Raw genomic sequence first — 22,892 nt, 5'->3', positions numbered from 1 at the left:
ACCGAAAGAGGCGTGCCGGGCGTGCGGTCCCAGACAACGTTGTCTTCCCCTCTAGTCAGTGACGTGAAGTCCAGGTCGGAAGGGCGGAGGATAGGCGTTTCCTCACGCGTGACAAGCGCTGTCCCTCGCCTCGCTTTCCTGCTCCGAGGCCCCGGTTGACGGGTACCGTCCATGACCGCTCAGGACCCGCCGTGTAAGGGGCGGGACCGACTCGGGATTGGCTGTAGCCGTCCTATCCCCCTTCGCCGCCAGCCAATACCTGTCGCCCGCAGGCGCCTGCGCAATGGGACGGTCGTGGGGGGCGGGAAGCGCTTCGCGGCAGCGGAGCCCATGTCGGCCCTGAGGCGCTCGGGCTACGGCCCCAGTGACGGCCCTTCGTACGGCCGCTACTATGGGCCCGGGGGAGGCGATGTCCCGGTGCACGTACCTCCGCCCATATACCCTCCTATTCGCCCTGAGCCTCCCCAGCCTCCGGTTTCCTGGCGAGGGCGCGGGGGCGCCCCGGCCGAGACCACCTGGCCGGGAGAAGGCGCAGGTGGCGACGGCTACTACCCCTCAGGAGGCGCCTGGGCAGAGCCCAGCAGAGCCGGAGGAGGCCACCAGGTAAGCTCCGAAGTCTTTTCCGGGGCTCCAGGAGGGAAGTCTTGGGCGGAGGTGAGGACATTTGGGGGCTTTATACTTAGGGTTGGTTACGACTCGGGTTTCTGATTTGTTCTTCTTTTGGGGAGGGTGCAGAGGCGAGGGGATATATGCTTGGGTTCCATTTGTCCCTTCGTTTTTTACTTCAGCCATCATAAGTGTGCCTGTTACCACGGGAAGAAAAAAAAAACCGAAAAATTATTCTGCACTGACTTCGTAAGCTAGTAGCAGGCTGCAGGATCTGTCTCCCGAGAGCGTAGGTTAGCGTGATTGGGCTCTAACAATTTATCCTGCGTGGCTAGGGGAGCTACAGCCTCAGTCGTTACTCAGCAGCCCCTCCCGCGGGGACGGGATCGAAACGGGGCGGGCTGATCGGTTAGCTCCTTATCACTAAAGCTTTGCCGGGAATAGAATCAGGAATAATCAATGTCGTAAAAGTACCTTTATGTTCTATTTAATCATCACAAGACTGCAAGACAGATGCTATTCATGCTTCCAAATTTTTGAATAAAGAAGGCTCTGAGAGACCAACTTGCTTAGTATGTTTGGACCTGTAACATTTTATTACTTGCATACATGACAAAAATGTATTTCTCTTTTCTCCTTGTATGAGGCTATCATTCGAGGATGGTGGCACACATCTTTTGGCCTTCATAACATTCTTTTTTTTTAAAAAAAAGATTTGTTTATTATCTTTATATGAGTACACTGTATATGAGTACACTTCAGACACACCAGAAGAGAGCATCAAATCCCATTACAGATGGTTGTGAGCCACCATGTGGTTGCTGGGAATTGAACTCAGGACCTCTGGAAGAGCAGTCAGTGCTCTTAACCTCTGAGCCATCTCTCCAGCCCCCTTCATAACATTCTTATTTGCTGAAAATTAATTGTAAAATTCTCACACATCCGTGACGGGATTGTAAAATAGTACAGTGCTTTGGAAAATAGCTGGGTCGTTCCTAAAACTTCTGACAGAGAATTAGTTTATGATCTAGGAGATCTACCTGTAAGTATACTCAAGAAATGGAAAACAAGGGGTGGTGTGTGCACTTAATCCTAGCACCCAGGAGGCAGGGGCAGATCAGCCAGCCTGGTCCGCATAGACATAATGAGTTCCAGGACAGCCAGAGCAACATGGTGAGACCCTGTCTCAAAAAAAAAAGAACAACAACAACAAAAGACAAACAATACATCTTTTTAACATCATTAATGATAATAGCCAAAAATTGGAAATAACTTGTATAGTTATCAACTGATTGCTGGATTAACAAACATGACTTACATTTTAGAACATACATCTAGAAAGGTATGAAATCCCCCCCCCCCCACACTCACATATTTGTTTTAACATGGAATGAACATGAATAGGTTATGCTTGGTGGATAAAATTAATCACAAGGATTGCATTTCATATTGTGTGATTCCATTTATATGTGGTGCCCATATTGAGCAATTCCTCTAGACAGAAACATCTGTGGGCTGCTGGGTTTGGGACTGGAAGGAAATGTTGCAAAACTGGGCTTTGAGGTGATACAATGTTCTGAAGTTGGTGAGTTTAATTCTGAGTATCCTGAAAACCACTGAATTGTACATTTTAAAAGGGTAGGCTAATTGTTTCTCTAAAAATTGAATAAGAGTAAATACTATGTAGCATTCTGAAGTCAGCCGGATAGAAGGATCCGTACTCCCTGTGCTGATTCAGTAAGTAGGATCGGGTAAGCAGGCCGATGGATTGACTTTAATCGTAGCATCTATAGATGAAGGACTCAGCCTTTAAGTACCCAAATTAAAGACCAGTTGATGAGGAAAAGGAGTCAAGCTTTAAACTGGTTTCCTTTTTTTTTTTTTTTTTTTTTTTTTTGTTTGTTTTTTTGTTTTTTTGTTTTTCAAGATAGGGTTTCTCTGTGTAGCTCTGGCTGTCCTGGAACTCACTCTGTAGACCAGGCTGGCCTCGAACTCAGAAATCCGCCTGCCTCTCTGCCTCCCAAGTGCTGGGATCAAAGGTGTGCGCCACCATCGCCCGGCTTAAACTGGTTTCTGTCAAGTTTGCTATCAAACTAAAAGTCCTTCTGGTTAGGGAAAACTTGCAAAAGTTGAAGTTCAACATCTCGGGAGTTATGAGGTTTGGAGTAGAGCTGTGCATACTAGGCAGGTTATGGGCTAGAGAAGTTTGAGATAAACTGGAAATGTATAATGGGCATCTGTAAATTTTGTTTTGTTTCTCTGTGTAGCCCTGGCTGTTCTGGAACACCATCTGGAGACCAGGCTGGCCTCCAACTCACAGAGATCCACCTGCCTCTGCTTCTGCCTTTGTCTATGCATGTTGTCATAGATGTACATTTTTTTTTCCAAATCCACAATCTTAGCTTATTGACTTTTACTAAATTTTATAATATTTATCTGTGAAATTAAAAAAAAAAGTATAGAGCTATTGAGATTGCACACTTTGCAAGTAAAAAGACAGGGCTTTGGATCCCTAGAACCCACATAAATGTTGGGTGGCTGGGATAGCTCAACCTATAATTCCATCTTTAGAAGGTTGAGAAGGATCCCCAGAGCTAGCTGGCCATGTAGAGAGCTCTGGGTTTGATTGAGAGACCGTGCCTTGTGGAGGAAGGTAGAACTACTATTGAAGGGATAAGCCTTGGGCCTCGGTATGCATCCCAACCAGGTGTGTCCCCATACAATTAAGAGTCGACTACTAATTAATGTTTCGTGACAGGGTCTCTTGTATCTTAGGCTGACCTGGAACTCACTGTGTGGCCAAGGATGAACTTGAATTCCAGCATTTGGGAGGCAGAGGTGGATCTCTGAATTCAAGGCCAGTCTGTTCTATAGAGCAAGTTCCCAGGAGAGCCAGGCCTGATAGAGAAACCCTGTTTCCAACAAAACAAAACAGAACACAAAACAACCAAACAAAATTAATATGTTTGACTATGGCACAGGGTAAAATTAGAAATCTACCACTTTTACCTTTTTTTTTTTTTTTTAAGAGAATGTCCAGGCCTGGAGAGATGGCTCAATGGCTGCTCTTCCAGAGGACCTGGGTTCAATTCAGCATCCAATGGCAGCTCACAACTGTCTGGTGTCTGGTCCAGCGCCCTCTTCTGACCTCTCAGGCACCAGCATATACATCCAATGCATACATACATGTTTTTGTAGTTTTTTTTATTCTGTTGCCATAGTTCTTGGTTAGCCACCAGAACTGGATGATAAAATCCTATTGTTGAAGATACAATATACTTTGTTTGCAGGCCATAGAGAAATCAAGGTGAAACTGAGCTGGATGCTTTCTCCCTTCTGGCTAATTTTCATAATGCCTTGAGTTGCTGATCCCAAGTTTAAGATTCTATAGGGTTTTTAAACCCCAAATCCATAAACATCTGTGCCAAGTTATTCCACCGATCAGGATTTAGAGATGGGGCATTTCCTTAGGACTAAGTCTTTATTTTACATTTATCCTACTTCTATTAGTTGGGGACTGTGGCAGTCCCCAACTGTGGCAGGGGGCTTGCTTTGTCTTAACTTGTGTGCCAGGATGGGACTTGTCTAACATTCATGTCTTAACTTGCCAACCATGATGTCAGTTACCCACATACATGTTTCTTTCTGTCAAGTAAGATGTTAGTTCCCAGGGAGGTCTTGGGAACTTAAATTTTACTCAGCCACGACTCAAAATGGAAGTCATATTCCAAATAGTTTCTTCTGTTGCTGCAGGTGTTTCTCTTATGTTGGGGTCCATCTCAGGGGCAGCTTATAAAGGCAAGTTCATAGGTGCAAGAAGTGCTGTTGGGTGGTTGGTTCGGGTCCAAGCTTATGGGTAATTATACAAAACAGTTCTACTGATTTCTATCGTGATTGGTTTCCAAGGGCACAGAACATAACAGAATATGTAATCAACTTGGCAACAAATGAAAGTTTCCTAGTAACATCAGAAACATATGAGAAAGTTTCCCTATAAATGGCAGGCTAGCCAGGGAACTGTTACCTAGGCCTTAATATTTTTACCTAGGTTCTAACAGTGGATTCATGCTAAACCACTAACTTGCCTGGCAAAAATGTGCCTACCTGTGTGATGGAGTGGCATGACTATTGTAGGGTCCCAAACACTTTGTGTTTGAGTCCTGCTCTATAGTAGAGAATTCATGCCTGGTACTGTACGCCTGTTCAGAACCCTATGGCTGGGGAGGTCGTAGACCCTAGTGAGGAAACTGCTACTTCTGTTGTTTTGCTAAATGGACAAATTGTGCCCACCAAAGATCTTCCTTCTGATTACGTGTATGCTCACAGATTAGTGCTGTTCTCAGGTTTGGTCAAGGGTTTGTTAGTGTTGGTAATGGGAGCTTGTGTGTGTGTGTTGTAAGTGGGTGGTAACTAATAATGCTCAGACTCAAAACTGGTTACTGTGCTGAAAGAAGTCACTGCTGAATGCTCAGCCCTAAAGAGGTCATGTATTGTCCCCTCCAAGGATCAAAGAACATTACTAAGGAAGTGGGAGTGGAAAGAATGTAAGAGCTGGAGGAAGGAGAAGGGTGTTCTGAAAGACTGTCTTCTGGGTATGACGTGATGGTTGCATTGATGAATTCACAGCAGCTGTGATTTCTTATTTAAGACCTACACACCACTGGGCTCAGCAGCATTCCATCCTTGATAGAGGAGAGGCTCATTAGGCCATAAATAGAAGTTGGTGGAGAGTGGCTGACAGGCACTCCCCCTCCAAAGGAGAATGATAGTTAATAGTTGCTGGGCATGGGTTGGAGGTGGTCTGCAGTGATGTTTGTGAGGTGAGTCTGGCTGAAGAAAGAAAAGCAAGGAACTCTGGTATTAGGAAGCTGAGTCAGGAAGAGAGGAAATGAATAGTGTGGAGGATCCTGGTGGTGAAATTGGACCTTAAAGATTCACCTGGAGGGACTGACCCTCAGAGTCTGAAGATTTAGGCTTGGGTTCCCCACAGCTAGGGCAGTCAGTCAGCTTCAGCGCTTGTCTTCTTGGTAGAGAGTGTAGATATAGGTAACTTAATCCAGCATAACCAACAAACCTATCTACATAAAGGAAATAAAGTGGTTTGTTATGAGCCAAAAGTGCACTTAAAGTGTGCTAAACTGTAAGTTCAAAGCAAAATAGCTCACCTTTCAGAAGAATAAATACATTGTGTGTTCAGCTAAAAGCTTAAGAATTGGTTTGGAGGATTCTTACAACAGTTAGTGCTTTATTACAATTTGTTTTAAAACAATGCTTGAAAAGATGATACTATCACAGCCAGAGTTATACCTTCCAGTGGTGATTGTTCTATATGATGTTATAGATGATACTGATGTTATAAGCAGAAGGTTTGGACATAGGAGAAAGTACTAAAAATAGATGTGTAGATACACTTGTGTATGATTGGACAGGGAAAAGAACAGCAGGTTCCCACACTTCACGCAGCTCCTTTCTTCCTGCAGTCCTGCTTCCTCTAGGCTAGCCTCTGTGGCCCTCGCCTGTTTCAGAGCTGCTGTACCTTCTCAGCCATCCACCCCCTGTGGTCGGCAGTCCCAAATTCCAGTAACCCAGTAAATCAAAACTCTAGAAGTTTATAATTAACCAGTCAGATTTATATCAATAAATTCTCAATTCACAAGATGCCCACACAATAATTTCAGAGCCAATTGATAAAGATACAAGCTACCCACCTAGATTAGACAAGTTATTCAATACCTATATGATAGTATAGTTACCTGTGGCTATTTAAAGCCACCCGAAATTTGAATCATCCTGTTTGTCCTCCATCTTCCTCCTTCCCCTTCTACTCCTCCGTCCCCATCTTTGAAGCTCTTAGCCCCACCTCCCTTTTCCCTGTCCAACCACAGACTTCTTGTATTAATATTTAAAGTGATTAGACAAGGAAAATTCTACTATACTTGTGTAGTAATAGTTTTATGTTCCACGGTTGTTAGGTAAGTATAATTCTAAATAGTGATGAATAACTTATTTTGTACTAGTTAAACAGGGTAAATGAATGTTTGTGACCAGAAGATTTCAGTTTTCAGATTTTTGAAAGCATAAAACATGAGTTATTTTGAAGGCAGGACCCGAATCTAAACATGACATTTATTTATGTATAACTTTTATGTGTGACTTTGAGGGTAACTGTACAGCATTTTTTTGTGCCTGCATTTTGTTTTGCTGGGCTGGGGATGAGCCCAGAGCCTCTAACATGCTTAGTCAAGTGCTCTACTATAGAGCCACACACCCATTCCCTGCATATGACTGCAGCTCATCAGATGAGATCACTATACACTTTTCCTCTTGGCATATCATAGCAGAGTTCTAAATCCAGAATTAGAGCAATTTGGATTTCAAATTTTCATATTGGGTATACTCAAAATGTACTGATGAGTGGTAGTGACTGATATGGACAAAGGGCACTGTCTCTGATTTTACTAGTCACATTGACATAGAATTCCTTTCATTGTCATTTCAAGTGGTGTGCCATAAGACCAGTCTTTTACCAGAGAGTCAATAGTTGTTCTGGAGCATGTGGTTTACTCTATAACTTATAATGATTATAATGCTTCTATACTAGAGCTCCTTTTCCGTCTCTTTTTTTTTGATTCTCCTAACCTTACCTCATGTTAGAAGTATTTCTTTTGCTTCTCTTGCTATCTAACTGATACTAAGAATGAATTGGACATGTTAATGCTCCCTGTAATTCTAGCACTAGAAGGCAGAGGCAAGAGGGTTGCAAGTTTGAGGCCTTGGTGATGTAGCAAATTTTTGGTTACTTGGTGTATGTAGGTGAAACTCTGTTGCAAAAGAAAGTATCAACAGTAGAAAGAATGTTACTTAATTTGTTTCTCTTTTCCTTAGGAACAGCCACCATACCCTGGCTATAACTCTAACTACTGGAATTCTGTGCGACCAAGGGCTCCATACCCAAGCACATACCCTGTGAGGCCAGAGTTACAAGGCCAGGTATGGTTGAAGATTAGCACATTTTCATTCTTCCTTTTCCTTTTCTTTCTTTGTTGTTTGTTTGTTTGTTAGGTTTTTTGTTTGTTTGTTTGTTTCTGTGTCCTGGTTGTCCAGGAATTCACAGATTGGCCTTGAACTCCCAGAAACTTCTCTTGAGTGCTGTAATTACCTCTCGGCTTTCTTTTCTTTTTTAAAGATAGTTTTATAAAGTACAGGATGGCCTTGAACTTCTTGACCCTCTTACCACTCCAATTTTATTCAGTGTTCAGGGCTTCTTGAACACTAGGTAAGCACTCCCACAAACTTCAATTAAAATGATTATCACCATATATTAAGTATATGATAATCAGTCTCATTATGACATTTCCTCTTTATTTTATTAAATTTTTTTATTCAGTATATTTTGATCACTTTTCCATCGCCCTACTCCTTCCAGGTGTCCTCACCTCCCACCCTATGTACCTAACTTCTTGTTCCTTTAAAAACAACAAAAGAAAAGAAAAGAAAGCCGGGCGGTGGTGGCACACGCCTGTAATCCCAGCACTCTGGGAGGCAGAGGCAGAGGCAGGCGGATTTCTGAGTTCAAGGCCAGCCTGGTCTACAGAGTGAGTTCCAGGACAGCCAGGGCTATACAGAGAAACCCTGTCTCGAAAAAAAACAAAATCCAGAAAACCAAAAAAAAGAAAAGAAAGAAAATAAAAAGAAGCACCTATAAAACAAACAAACAAAAACGAACCCTCAACAAAAGGTGGAGTTTGTGTTGTGCAGCTACTCCTAAAGGTGGGTTTGCGCTGGTGTATGGGTACTGCACCCGCTGTCAGCTCCACTTGGAGTAGCTCTTTCCCAGCAAGTACAAAAAGAACTTCTTGGGAAAGGATAGGAGTTTGTGTCCACTTGCCCTTTGTCTTTTTTTAGGGTATGGGTATGTTGAGACAAAGTTTTTCTGTATAGTCTTAGCTGTCCTGGGAGTCACCATGTAGACAAGGCTGGCCTCAAACTCACAGAGATCTAGAGATCTGCCTGCTTCTGCCTCCCATGTGCTGGGAATAGAGCTGTGTGCTGCCATGCCCAGCTATGCTGGAGTGGCTGCCTTCTGAACAAACCTTTTGCCCAGAACAGCACCCAGACTTGATGTTTCCCCGATTTCAGACGTTATTGAGATCAAGTCACATGACACATTTATGAGAACTATCTCTGCAGAAAATATTTTATGAACAGTGCGATGACAAAATGAAGATGTTTTCTTTCAGGGACCACCTTTTGAGGTCACAGTGGCAAGTGGAGGTAGTGCCGGCTCAAAAAGGCACCTACTTACTTCTTTGCTAGCAGGAATATCAGAGTGACTTAACTAGAAATGGACGAAAAGTTATCACTTAGAACTCACTGGAGCCAAAGTGCTGGGAAGGGGTCCATTTAGAATAGTGAAGGGTTTTGTTTGTTTAGTTTTTCTTTTGTTTTTCGTTTTGTTTTTTTGTTTTTTATTTTTCAAATTCAGAAATACACCGCTTCTTCCTCCCAAAGGCACAAGAGTGAAGGGTTTTTTTTGTTGTTGTTGTTGGTTTTTGGTTTTTGGTTTTTTTGGGAGACAGGGTTTTTTCCGAGACAGGGTTTCTCTGTGTAGCCCTGGCTGTCCTAGAACTCACTCTGTAGACCAGGCTGGCCTCGAACTCAGAAATCCGCCTGTCTCTGCTTCCCAAAGTACTGGGATTACAGGCGTGCGCCACCACTTGCAAGTTTTAAGTTGCAAGATGAGATAACTGCCTGACCAGCACATGCTGCAGCTGTTCTGTTCATGCTGGCCTTGCTCTAATGGCATGCAATTGGTCAGACAGGAAAAGTAGTAGTGCCAGATCTTTGTGTCAGGATATCTGGAGCCATCCAGTATTTGCCTGAGATGAAGTACAACAAAGTAATTGTAGCTATTAGCATAGACCCAGAAGTTCCCAGTTTCCAAATGCAGATATGGAATAGTCACAGATTTATTTAATGGTTCCTGAGATACTGAAATTTAAAAAAAAAGGGTCAAGGTCATAGTCATACCTTAAAACTTTAGTCAGAATGGTGGTGGCTTATCCTTTACTCCCAGCATGGGAGGCAGAGGCAGCTGATTCTCTGAGTTCCAGGCCAATCTGATCTACAGAGCAAGTTCCCAGACAGCCAGGGTTATATAGAGAAACCTGTCTCAAAGAACCAAATATAAAAGAAAGAAGGAAATAAACAATCAGCAGTCTGCTGAAATCATAGACATTTATAGTTTTAGGGAAAAACTCTTAACAGCAGACACAGTGTCTTTTGATGAACCGATTATTATATTCCTTTTTAAGTATTTGTAGTTCCAAACAGTATTTTTGTGAAATTTTCTTTTTTTTTTAAAGATTTATTTATTACTATAAATCAGTACACTGTATACACTGTAGCTGTCCTCAGAAACACCAGAAGAGGGCGTCAGATCTCCTTACAGATGGTTGTTAGCCACCATGTGATTGCTGGGATTTGAACTCAGAACCTTTGGAAGAGCGGTCAGTGCTCTTAACCACTGAGCCATCTCTCTAGCCCCTTGAGAAATTTTTTAATTCTGTAACATATAATAAAGCTTTTTAAAAATGTAAATTGACTAATTAATGTAAATGTAGTAAATATCTGGAAGTTGGGCATGGTGGCACATCTTTAATCCCAGCATTTGGGAGGCAGGGGCAGACAGATCTCTTGAGTTTGAGGCCAGTGTATGGTCTACAGAGTGAGTTCCAGGATAGTCAGGGCCAAACAGAAAAACCTTGTTTGGAAAAAACAAAAGAAAAAGAAAAAGAAAAGAAAAAAGATGCAGAGGCAAAGATAAGGAGAATCACAAGTTGAGCACTAGCAAAGCTTCACAGAGAACTTCAGAATAAGACCCTTCACACTGACAGGCATAGAAAATTGAAAAGTAAGGAAAGAATAAAAATAACTTGAGAAATACATCTTAAGGCTTTCCTCCATTGTCTGTTTACACTTGAAACCAATATACACCTTTTAAATGTTGAAATTCAGTTTTTAGTTCTCTCTCTCTCTCTCTCTCTCTCTCTCTCTCTCTCTCTGTGTGTGTGTGTGTTTGTGTTCACACTTGTTGGTCAGAGTGTGCCATGGTGCACTTGTGGGAGTCAGGGGAGAGCTTTGTAGAAGTTCTTTTCACTGGATCAAGGGGTTGAGCTCACATCATTAGGCTTGCAAAACAAGCGCTTTACCCATTAAGACATCTCTGCTGCCCCAGTGCACACTTCTGTGTTTGCCTGTTATGTGCAATTTACAGACTCAATGACAGGAACTTCGTTGTTCTCACTCCCGTAGCTCTCAACCTTTTCAGTGCTGGAATTATGGGCCTGTGACCGCCATACCCAGCTTCTTCCTCATTTTCTTTTTTTTTTTTTTTTCTTTTTTTGGATTTGGTTTTTTTCAAGACAGGGTTTCTCTGTGTAGCCCTGGCTGTCCTGGAACTCACTCTGTAGACCAGGCTGGCCTCAAACTCAGACATCTGCCTGCCTCTGCCTCCCAGAGTGCTGGGATTACAGGCGTGAGCCACCACCACCCGGCCATTTTCTTTCATAAGGAAAATTTTAAAGGTTTCTCTCAGCTTCAACAAGTCTCAACACTTGACCATATTGTATTTATCTTTGGAGTGTTTTGAAGCAAATACCAATAGTATAGTTCTATTGCTTGCAAATAAACTTAAGTATGTGTATTTAAAAACAACAAAATAAAAAACCCTACCAATTTAAGTGAGACTGTCCCCCATAGACTCTGACATTTGAACAGTTGGTTCCCAGGTGGTGGAACTTAGGGAGATTTAAGAGGTATGGTCTTGTTTAAGGAAATCTGTATGTCACTGGGGGTTGGGTTGGATAAAGACTTGAGCCACTCGCGACATGGTTTTTTCTGCTTTGTGCTTAAAGCACAAAGATGCGAGCTTTAGGGGCTGGAGAGATGGCTCAGTGGTTAAGAGCTCTGGCTGCTCTTCTAGAAAACCCATGTTCAGTTCCTAGCACCCACACATGGTAGCTTACAACTGTCTGTAACTCCAGTTCCAGGGGATCCAACACCTTCACACAGATATACATGCAGGCAAAACACTAATGCACATAAAATGGAGAGAGAGAGAGAGAGAGAGAGAGAGAGAGAGAGAGAGAGATGAGTTGAGTTCTTAGCTTACTGCTCCAGCCTCTATGCCTCTACCCCACCACAGGGGAACTCAGCCTCTGAGCCAAAAACCCAAATAAACCCTTCTCTAGTTGGTCATGTGTTTATCCCAGCAACAGAAAAGTGACTAGTACATGTAACATGACTAAAACTTTACAAAGAAGTGCCAGCAAGATAACGTGGGTAGAGGTGCTTGTTGCCAAGCCTCCTCACCCAAGTTCAGTTTCTGGAACCCACATGGAGGAGGAGACAGCTCTTACAAGTGCCTTCATGTGTGTGACCTACGTTCCCACCACTCTCACGTACACAATAAAGAAATAAGAGGAGGCATGGTGACACACACCTTCATTTCCAGCACTCAGGAAGCAAAGTCAGAAGGACTGAGTTCAAGGCCAGCCCTATGGACATAGCAAGTTTAGGCCAGCCAAGCCACATGTTGAGGCCCTGTCTCAAAAAGAAGTGAATAAATAAATGTAAAGACAAAGCAAAAGATTTTATTTACAAGGAAACAATTCTAAAATTAAATCTTCTTGTTTTTAACAATAAATTAAATAAAATGTATTAAAAGAATAATTCTTGGGGCTAGAGAGATAGCTTAGTGGTTAAGAGTCCTGGCTGCTTTTCTAGAGGACCTGGGTTCAACTCCCAATACACACAAGAAGTCAGCTTACAGCTTGCTGTAATTCCAGTTTCAGGGGTCTGACAACCTCACACAAGACAAACATGCAGACAAAACGCCAATGCATGTGAAATAAAAATTCAATTAAAAAAAAAAAACTAGTCCTTAATCTGTTTATGAGAGGGCTTAAAAAGAGGAGGATTGGGGGTTAAGGGAGTGTGGCACGGCAGCGTGGGGAAGGGGATGCCCAGGCAGGCCCTTGCCTGGGCACCTCTGCCCCCTGGGGGACCACACACACACAGGCATGGTATATAATAGAGTTGATTCAGAGTAGGGGATGGGAGTTAGTGGGAGAGAGAGAGAGAGAGAGAGAGAGAGAGAGAGAGAGAGAGAGAGAGAGAGAAGAGAAGAGAAGAGAAGAGAAGAGAAGAGAAGAGAAGAGAAGAGGAGAGGGAGAGAGAGAGAGAGAGGGAGGAGGGGAGAGGAGGAGAGGAGAGGAGAGAGTAGGAGGCCGGCCATGACCACGTGGAGGGGGGAAGGAGGAGAGCCCAAGGGGCAGAGAGGTGAGAGTATGTGGGAGAGCGGAGAGAGCAAAGAGGGAGAGGAGGGGCAAGTAGCCCCTCTTATAGTGGGCCAGATCTCTGGGGCGGGGCATGCCTGGCTATTGCCAGGTAGGTGTGGGGTGGAGCTTAGACAAAACACCAACAGTTTAGTCATTTGATTACCATAGGGCATTTAGGCTCTGTGATATTTTATGTAAGTCATTTTTTTTAAGTGTTACTTAATTTTACACCTGTGTGTGTTTGTGCAAAAGAGTGTGTGCATGTGTGTGTTTCATCTACTTGTACACATGTTTACCACATGCATTTGTAGTGCCTGTATCGACTAGCAGGGCATCAGGATTCCTAGAAGTAGAACTGCTAATGGTTGTGAGCTGCCATGTGGATGCTGGAAACTGAACCTGGGTCTTCTGAAGATCAGCCGGTGCCCTTAACTGAGCCATCCCTCCAGCCCTGTACTAGTTTGTGTAATTACAAGTAAAGTACTTGACAACTTGGTGCCTGTGACTTTTTTCTAGTTGAGTGATTTCCTTGGGAAGCTGCAATAGTCATATGGTATTTTATCAAATCTTGACCTTTGTATTCTATTAAGGAGTTCTTTTTTTCAGACTGAAATCCTCAAGGGCTTATGGGGAATATATTACTTAGCTCTTTATTCTTTTATTGTCCCTGACCAAACATGCAGTTCTTTAGGCATTTGTATTTTGTTTCTCTTGTTTCTAAAATAGGTCTTACTAATGTAGGCCAATGTCTTCTATCTAGTAATCCTCCTGCCTCAGTGCTAGGATTACAGGTGTGTATACGCAATTAGGGTTCCTCCCTTCCTCAGATAGGGTAGAATACTAAGTAGAATACTACCTACAAACTTGAAATTCTTCCTGGTACATCCTCCTGGGAGTTACGGTTACAAGAAAACATGATTCTCTGTATTTACTATTTGAAAAGCTAAAGTGAAACTAGGGAGATAATTCAGTGGACAAAGCGCTCTCCATGCAAACGTGACCTGAGTCTGGATTCCCAGAGCCACATAAAGGCTGTATTCCCTTGTGTCTGTATTCTCTAGGCTGTAATTTAAAACTGAGTAAGAGGCCCTGTGTCACACAAGTTCAAGGGCAAGTGAAAGACAAGGACCCACTGTCTAGATTGTCCTCTGACCTCTACAAGCAAGCTGTGACACATGCATCTTCCACATCATGTACACACTCGCTTCATACACACACACACACACACACACACACACACACACACACACACACACACACAGCAAATAATAGAAAGCATTATAAAGTCAGAGTTGAAGTTTAAAGCTTAGCTTTAATCTTATTTGGAGCATTAAGCAGGGTTCTGGATATGAGCAATATAATAGTCTGGGTAGGTGATTTAAAACTCCGGGAAAAGGGATCAGCGATGTATCTTGGAGGTAGCACACTTGTCTGACACACACAAGGCCCTGGGTTTGGTTCACAGCACTGTTTAAAACAATGACCAAACTATAAGAAATCTCCTTAGTAAGCAGTGTAGTGAAGAGCTTCTTTGTTATCTGTTGTTACTGTTATCAGGAAAGCAGGGTGGCTGCTTAGTTCAATATGGACTGGGTCATTTCTAGAACTCATCATAATGCAATAATGCAGTCATCATCTTGTTGAATAAATTGTTTATCTGCTGTCATTTATTTTTGTTATCTCAGTTTTTCTTAATAATTCTACAAGGTAAATTTTGGCTCTTCATTTTCCTGTTAGAGAAACGGAAGCTAAGAGTAACTAAATATAAAGCTATTTGAGAGTGTTTCTGATTTTTTTCCTTTCTATTATATAATGATATTTTCTTTCCTCTACCTTGTCCCCCAGGATTCCTAGAGTTGCTTCCTGTGGGCACAAGCTCTCTGCTTAGACATGTAGCTATGAATTAAATATAAGGAAATGTTTTGGGAGCCCTTCCTTCTTGTGTTGTCTGTCATCACAATGTAGTCTTCCATTGATGCCCCATGACTTAGGCATAGCCTGAGTTCAGTACCTGGTGTGTGATTCTAGCAAAGAGAAAGAGCATCTTATAGACTGCTGACATAGCTTAGATGGTCAGCAGTTACAGACACCTTTACTTCCTCAAGTTGTCTATGTTGACCCTTGTCTTTTCCTTGCTGATTACCTTTTTTTTTTCCAGAGTCTGAATTCTTATGCAAATGGAGCATATGGTCCGCCTTACCCTCCTGGCCCTGGAGCAAGTACTGCCTCTTACTCTGGGGCTTACTACGTACCTGGCTATGCCCAAAGCAACTACTCCACAGAAGTTCCAAACACCTACCGCTCACCTGGTAACAGCCCAACTCCAGTGTCTCGTTGGATGTATTCCCAGCAGGACTGTCCAACAGAAGCACCTCCTCTGAGGGCACAGGTTCCAGGATATCCTGCTTCACAGGTAAGCAATTTCCCATGATGGGAAAAATGCCTCTATTTCTTGAATTTAAACAGAGGAATGTTACCCATTTACACTAGTGCTGTTTTAAGAAAACAACTAGAGCCATACACGCTGTGTATACCTTTAACCTCAGTTCTCATGAGGCAGAAGCAGGTGAAGCCCTTTGAGTTCATGACCATTCAAGAGCATGTGGTGTGACCTTGTCTCAAAAATGAAACAAAAGGGCTGGAGAGATGGCTCAGTGGTTAAGAGCACTGGCTGCTCTTCCAGAGGTCCTGAGTTCAATTCCCAGCAACCACATGGTGGCTCACGACCATCTGTAATTGTATCTAATGCCCTCTTCTGGTGTGTCTGAAGACAGTGACAGTGTTATTCTCTTATATAAAATATAAAAGAATAACAGTGCCTTGACCCACTGAACCATTTCTCCAGCCTACAATTTATATATTTTTTTTCTGTTTCTTTTTTTTCTTTTTCTTCTTTGAGATCAGGTCTCAGTATGTATCCCTGGCACCTGGACCTCTCTGTACAGACCTAGCTGGCCTCAAACTCACAGCGGATTGCCTGCCTTTCCCTCCTGAGTGCTAGGACTAGAGACATATGCCACTACACCTGGCTCCTCTTTTGTTCTCTATCTTCATTGTATTAAATCCCATGCATACTCTCATGACTGTGTGCTCACATGCATGAGTGCAGGTACTCAGAGGTCACAAGTGTGAACACTCCTGGGACTGGAGTGGGCCCAGGAACCCCTGATAGGGTAGCTAGGACTTGAACTTGGATCCTCTAGAAGAACAGTCTGTGCTCTAGCCACTGAGACATTTCTCCAGCCCCCATACAATTTTTGTAATAATCTTTATTTGTTGCTTGGGATTTTCCCTAACTTAATCTTTTATAATGCTGTTAGGTATATATTAATATGCTGTGAGTATACCAAGCTTATTTCTGTTTGTTTTGAGAACACTTCTACTATCTTATAGTATATGGATTTATTTATCTGTAGTGTTTTTGGAAAATGCATGCTTCATCCAGTGAATTTGAAGATTAACTCATGACTCTTTTACCAACTCTGTTCTTTGTTTTGGGAGCCATGTTTTCTCAGGTGTGGAGAATTTTTGGTAACTGATTAATGTGTTACTGGCAGGTCAGGACCTGTCTGTGCTATTTTTATTACTTTAAGCTATTGCAAGTAAGCAGTGGCCAACCAGCACACCAGTATATTTGTCTTTCCCAATCTAGAACCCTGGAATGACTTTGCCCCATTATCCTTATGGAGATGGCAGCCGTGCTGTGCCACAGTCAGGAGCAGCGGGGCGGCCACAAGATGATGCATGGGCTTCTAGTGCTTATGGGATGGGCGCCCGGTACCCCTGGCCGTCAGCTGCACCCTCAGTCCCCTCTGGGAACCTGTACATGACGGAAAATGCGTCACCATGGCCCGGCAACAGCTCTCCCCAGCCACCTCCTTCACCCCCACCCCAACCTCCGAAGGTAGGAGGTCTTCCGCATGCTGTTCCTTTGATCTCTAGGCAGTTATGGGAACACAAGATGACAGTTCTCTGTATTAGTCTGTTAGCTGCAAAAAAGTTGGTGGTTACTATTAAGTGTTATGTTAGCTTAGTTTTCTCTTATAGACAATATTGTTTCGGAGATTTTTTTTTTAGGTTTTTAGCTGTTTTGTAGTTTTTCATTCATTTTTATGTGTATGGATATAGTGGCTGCCTGGATGTCTATGGGCCACATGTGTGCTTGGTGCCCTTAGAAGACAGATCCCCTGGAACTGGAGTTACAGACAGTTATGAGCTACCTTGTAGCTTCTGAGAATCAAATTTGGGTCCTCAGGAAGAGCAGCCAGTGGTCTTACCTGCTGGCCATCTCTCCATTACCATATCTTTTTTTAAAAAGGACAGGAAAATACTTATTTTCTGTTGTGATAGTATCTGAATATAAATAGAATCAAAGGATATATTTTACAGCCTCGTGATGTGATATGCAGTAGGAGGGAGGGAGGGAGGGAGAACACTGAAGTAGCGCATGCCGGTTTGTCTGTGGCCTCATATTAGCCACAGACATGCGCTGCTTTGCCTGTGCTCTGCAGGCTCTTACTATTTGAGGGAAATTAATGATTAAGTCACCACATGAATTGTGAGGTAGTAAGATTAGTTGGGAAGTTTTCACAAGAATGACTTGCATTGAGGTAGATTCCAACCATCGTATTTACAAATTCTGAGCCTCTCGCTTGAAAGGGCTCTTCCTTTATCTTCTAGCAATGTTGGTCTCTGATGCTATGTAGGAGCCAGGTTTGTGGGAATCTTTTCAAGTACTTTCAGGGTTGGTAAAAGATGTGTACTAACATATCTGATGTTGATAGCTTCCCATTAAAACAGCTTTTGTCTCCTTTCTGTCTTCCCATCCCAAGGATTCTGCGTCCTCCTATAACCAGTCTGGTCAAGGCATAAGCCGGCACAGCTTCCCCTGCAGCGTCCATCAATATGAATCTCCAGGAGCAGTAAACAGTGAGAACTCAGACCTTTTGGATTCTCAAGTCCAATACAGTGCTGAGCCTCAGCTGTACGGTAATGCCAGCAGCGAACAGCCCAGCAACCAAGTTTCGAGTAACCATCTTCCTGAAGAGGGTTTCTCTTCAGATGAAGGCCCTCCTCCAAGTATTAAAAAAATCATACATGTGCTGGAGAAGGTCCAGTTTCTTGAGCAAGAAGTAGAAGAGTTTGTAGGGAAAAAGACAGACAAAGCATATTGGCTTCTGGAAGAAATGCTGACAAAGGAACTTTTAGAACTGGATTCTGTTGAAACTGGGGGCCAGGACTCTGTCCGTCAGGCCAGGAAAGAAGCTGTTTGTAAGATCCAGGCCATACTGGAAAAATTAGAAAAAAAGGGGTTATGAAATAACTTGGATTGCAGGGGAAGCCTGTTACTGATTTGGCCAAAGAACTCTTTAATTTGGTGAGTTCCCATCTTTTGAAATGCCTGTTGTGACAAGAAGCAACACATTCCAACTTTCTTCTGACCAAAACTTGAAAGAAAAAAAAAAAACTGGAAAAGCCGGCAGAGGAATGGAAGAGCAGCAGTGACAGATTCTTTTCAGTTTTCAGATGACTGAGCATAATGGAAAACTGGAATTAATCAGTATTGCCAAGTGGACTTACTCCTTAAGAAACCCACAGGTGTCTGTAGGCTGCTGCTTATCAGATCTCAGGAGGGAGCTAGACTTTATGTAACAGGTTGTCAAAAACCTAAGCTGAGACAAACAGGCTGTTTTGTAAGCATCTGGACTTGTCACATTTTTGTGCATTGTGACTGCATATACTTCATGTGTATATTATAGCTTAGATTCTTGGACCTCTGTTCTGTTTTCTTACCTGCAGGTCACAAATGTAATACTATTCTACTTCTTCGTACATTTTGTAGTAATATGTTTAATATAGTCAAATATTGGCAGCCAGAGAGATGCGCAGTTCTGAATGAGTTCATATCCTTTACCACTTGAATATACTGCAGCGTGTGTGGGCTCCTACAGTCATCGTCTCCCTTCCTGTGTGGCATGTTCGTTCTGTTCTTCCCACTTCTGCTTTTCATGATGGGGAAGGTGACCGAAAATTACATTAACATAAGAATGACAGTGTTTGTAGACATTCTTTGCTTTGTTGTATTTGGATAAAGATCCACTTTGAAATTGCTTTTTTAAGAAAAATATCTTTTGGCTCTTGCTGCTTCTATAGAGAGCATTATGTTAAAAACATGGAAACTTAAGTGCCACAGTTAGTATAAATAGTGATGGCAAAAAAGCAACAAATATGATTATTTAATTACACCATTCTCCAGTCAGTAGATCTGTGGGACAGATCTAAGCTCAGTTTACAGCCGATAGAAGGAAAAGGAGGAGATTGACGCTCAGGGAATGAGTCAGCCATAGCTGAAGTGGAGAATTCATTATTTTCTTTTAATTTAAATTTGGGCTTTATTTCATGGGCTAAAGTGCATAGAATTGCCTGTTTCATAAGAAAGATGTTACTTATTATTAACAGTCAATTTAGAGCCAAGTTTAAGAAAGGGACCTTTCTTGGTTATCCATGTATGTTGTTATACAGAGGCAGGTAAATAATTTACCTTTTAAGCCTAAAGTGAGATCTAGCATACAGTATCTGCTTTTGCAACAAAAGCAGTTTCTAAGTCAAATATCAGAGTGATACTTTTTTCTAGACGAACAGGCCTTTATATTAGTGATACTAAGCCTAGAGTCCCTTCTGCTCACAAGAATCAAACAAATGCTAACATATGATGAGAAGAAATGTAGTAAAAATATTGTCTAGGGGCTAGAGATGTGGCTCAGTTAGTAGAGTGTCTGCTGAACATGCATGAAGTCCTGGGCTAAATCCCCAGGAGTGTATAAACGAGCTATAGTGGTATATACCTGTCTCAGCCTTTGAGAGATGGACCCAGGAAGACTGCAGGTTTAAGGTCATCCTCAGCTACATAATAAATTCAAGGCCAGCCTGAGCCAATTAAGATTCTGTCCCAAAAAACAAACAGGATAAGTAATTCAAGAAGTGATCATTTTATTCCAGTCTATAGTTTTTAAAAGACTTTATTTGGCTGGGATTGGTGGTGCACACTTTTAATTCAGGCAGAGGAGGCAGGTAGGTCTCTTGAGTTCAAGGCCAACCTAGTCTACCAGAGTTCCTGATCCATAATGAAACAATATCAAATCCATCTCATCTTTCTGTGTGTCTGTCTGTCTATATCTATCTAGCTAATCAATCATCTGTCTATGGGGTATGTGTATGCTTGCACACACATGTGTGTTTGATATTTATAATTTTTATTTTTAAGACAGAATTTCATGCCAGGTTGGCCTTAAACTTTGCATGTAGCCTAGGACAACCCCAGAAGTTCTGGTCCTCGTGCCTCACTTTCTATTACACGGGTAGGTGTGTTCCTGGTTTGTGTGGTGCCAGGCAAGCATTGTACTGAGGTATAGCTGTTGCCCTGATTCTCTTATAAAGAATATATATAAGAGAATATAGAAATGTTTTTAAAAGGTTTTCTAAGTAGGCTTAGTGGCACACACCTGTCACCCCAGCATTACGAGGCAGAGGCAGGTACATAGAGCTCTGAATTTGAGACTGTCTTGGTCTACATAGTGCCAGGCTAGCCAGGAGTGAGATCTAACTATCCCTCCAAGCATTTTCTCTAAGAGTTCGACAATTAAACTTTAAGAGGAGAAACCTTAAAGCTTAGCTGTGTTGCCAGTGAGACAGTGATAGATTTAGAAGAAAACATGTCTGTTTACCTTATGCTGCCCAAGATGCCAATTAGTGCACATTCCCTCATTTGTGTATATATACACTCTATGCACAAATGTACATATATGTGTATAGACCCTAAGTTATTTTTTGAACTACTAACATGATTTAAACTTACAGAAGAGTTGTAAAAATAGCGTTCCTGTGTATCCTCTACCTTCCCCTTGTTTTGACATCTTCTCTAATGAAAACATTTGTTGCAATTAAGAGTTAATAGTGCTATTAATATTAGCTGAAGTAGCAAGCTAAAAGTAGATTATTTCATTTATCTTTTTAGTAGCATCCTCTTAACCGTTCCAGATCCTACTTTGCATTTGGTTGTCGTCTCAGTAGTCTTTCGCTCAGTGCCGTTGTATCATAAGCATAACTGGTGTTGTCATGTGTTTCTGGCGTGGTTCACATCGAGCGCTCTGCTGAAGTGGTGTCTGCTCGGATGCTCTGCTGTGAGCTTTACCCTGCTTTCCTTTGTAATTACCAAGTATTTGCTAGAGACACTTTGAGACTATGCAAATGTCCTGTTTCCGCTTAGAGTTTGCCTCTTACTATCTCCTGGCAGATCTTGCTTGTGGCATTTACTACTGTGGTGTTTAAATGGTGATTTTTCTATTCTCATTTCTTCTATATTTAATAATCTGAATTCTTCTGGAAGGAACTGTGGTTTCTGGATTTATATTTTTAATTATAACAAGATATTCAGAATAGGTATAAACTCAGAATTTAAAGATATAAATTATGTTAATTGATTCCAGTGGCTAGTATAAAAAAAAAGCAACATTTGTGATATGTCTTTGAAAATGGAATGAATTTAAGAAGGAAACTAGTATTTATGATTTGTAAAATTTGTTTGACTTTTGGCTTGAACTTCATTTGAAACTGAAACAATTTTCTTTTGAAATTCACATCTAGACTTTTTTAAGGTGTCTAAATTTATATTACTTTGGGGGTGATTTTTGTCAAAATCTTGAATAAAGTTACCTACACCTGGCATGATAAACAGCTGTTTTCTCTCTAGCACCTTTGTTCAGGTGAAATACCAAGGTTAACACTAAACAAACCAGCCCTAATGAAGCTTCCGGAGCCTGGTGAGTTCTGTCTCCTCTGCCTACTGCTGTATGCTTGTTTTAAATGCTTTTAAAGAAAGAGGTTTGTAAAGATAAAAATAATCAACAACAAAAGGAATAGTGCGTTGGCATAAACAATAACCCTTAGTTAGTTTGCTAGTCTTCTGTTTTTGTTTTTGTTTTTTGGATTTTGGTGTTTTTGAGACAGGGTCTCTCTGTATAGCCCTGGCTGTCCTGGAATTCACTCTGTAGACCAGGCTGGTCTCGAACTCAGAAATCCGCCTGCCTCTGCCTCCCAGAGTGCTGGGATTACAGGTATGCGCCACCACTGCCCGGCTGTTTTTTTGACATTGGAAGGTATAGACTAAATTATCTTTTAAGAAATGTCTTGAGAGGATAGGTAGTTGATAGAACTTCCTTTTCTTCTTCATCTGTCTTAGTGAGGGTTTTACTGCTGTGAATAGACACCGTGACCAAGGCATCTCTTATAAGGACAACATTTAATTGGGGCTGGCTTACAGGTTCAGAAGGTCGGTCCATTATCATCAAGGTAGGAACATGGCAACATCCAGGCAGGCATAGTACAGGAGGAGCTGAGAGTTCTACATCTTCATCTGGAGGCTGCCAGCAGAATACTGGCTTACAAGCAGCTAGGATGACGGTGTTAAGCCCACATCCACAGTGACACACCTACTCCAACAGGGCCATACCTTCTAAAAGTGCCACTCCCTGGGCCAAGCATATACAAACCATCACATCATCTTTTTTTTTTTTTTTTAAAGTTACGAGTTTAGGGCAGGTGAAATGTCTCAGTGGGTAAAGGTACTTAGCCCCAGACCTGAGGACCTGAGTTGAATCCCCAGGACCCACAGTGGGAACAGAGACACCTGACTCTTGGTTTTCCTCTGACTTCCATGTGCATGTTCCCCCACCCACCCATACACACTCAAAAATAAGCATATTAAAAAATTACGTTCTGAGTTTAATAAGTCAAATTATGAAAAACAGCATTCTCTGGTCCCCACCCCTCTTTTCCCCCTCTGAAGGCAACCACTTAAATATTTTGTTAGATTTATAGCTGGGCAGTGGTCATGCCTTTAATCCCAGCATTCTGGATGCAGAGGCAAGCAGATCTCTGTGAGTTGGA

The 22,892-nt window shown here is 42.2% G+C and overlaps 1 protein-coding gene across 2 annotated transcripts; it reads left to right on the top strand.

Moving 5' to 3' along the window:
- The first annotated feature begins 69 nt into the window (after window positions 1-69).
- On the top strand, window positions 70-21,682 carry Bag4 (BAG cochaperone 4). Of its 2 annotated transcripts, XM_052162000.1 has the most exons (5): window positions 70-603; window positions 7,492-7,596; window positions 15,106-15,360; window positions 16,600-16,851; window positions 17,780-21,682. In XM_052162000.1, the coding sequence occupies exons 1-5, from the start codon at window positions 172-174 to the stop codon at window positions 18,263-18,265; spliced, it is 1,530 nt and encodes a 509-aa protein (XP_052017960.1). In that variant the 5' UTR covers window positions 70-171; the 3' UTR covers window positions 18,266-21,682. The 2 variants fall into 2 exon arrangements, with proteins under 2 accessions (XP_052017960.1, XP_052017961.1); XM_052162001.1 differs by lacking the exon at window positions 16,600-16,851.
- The last annotated feature ends 1,210 nt before the right edge of the window (window positions 21,683-22,892 follow it).

The sequence above is a fragment of the Apodemus sylvaticus genome, chromosome 18 (assembly GCF_947179515.1).
Source record: "Apodemus sylvaticus chromosome 18, mApoSyl1.1, whole genome shotgun sequence".
In the NCBI taxonomy this organism is placed as follows: domain Eukaryota; kingdom Metazoa; phylum Chordata; class Mammalia; order Rodentia; family Muridae; genus Apodemus; species Apodemus sylvaticus.
This window is presented reverse-complemented; position numbering and strand designations above follow the sequence as displayed.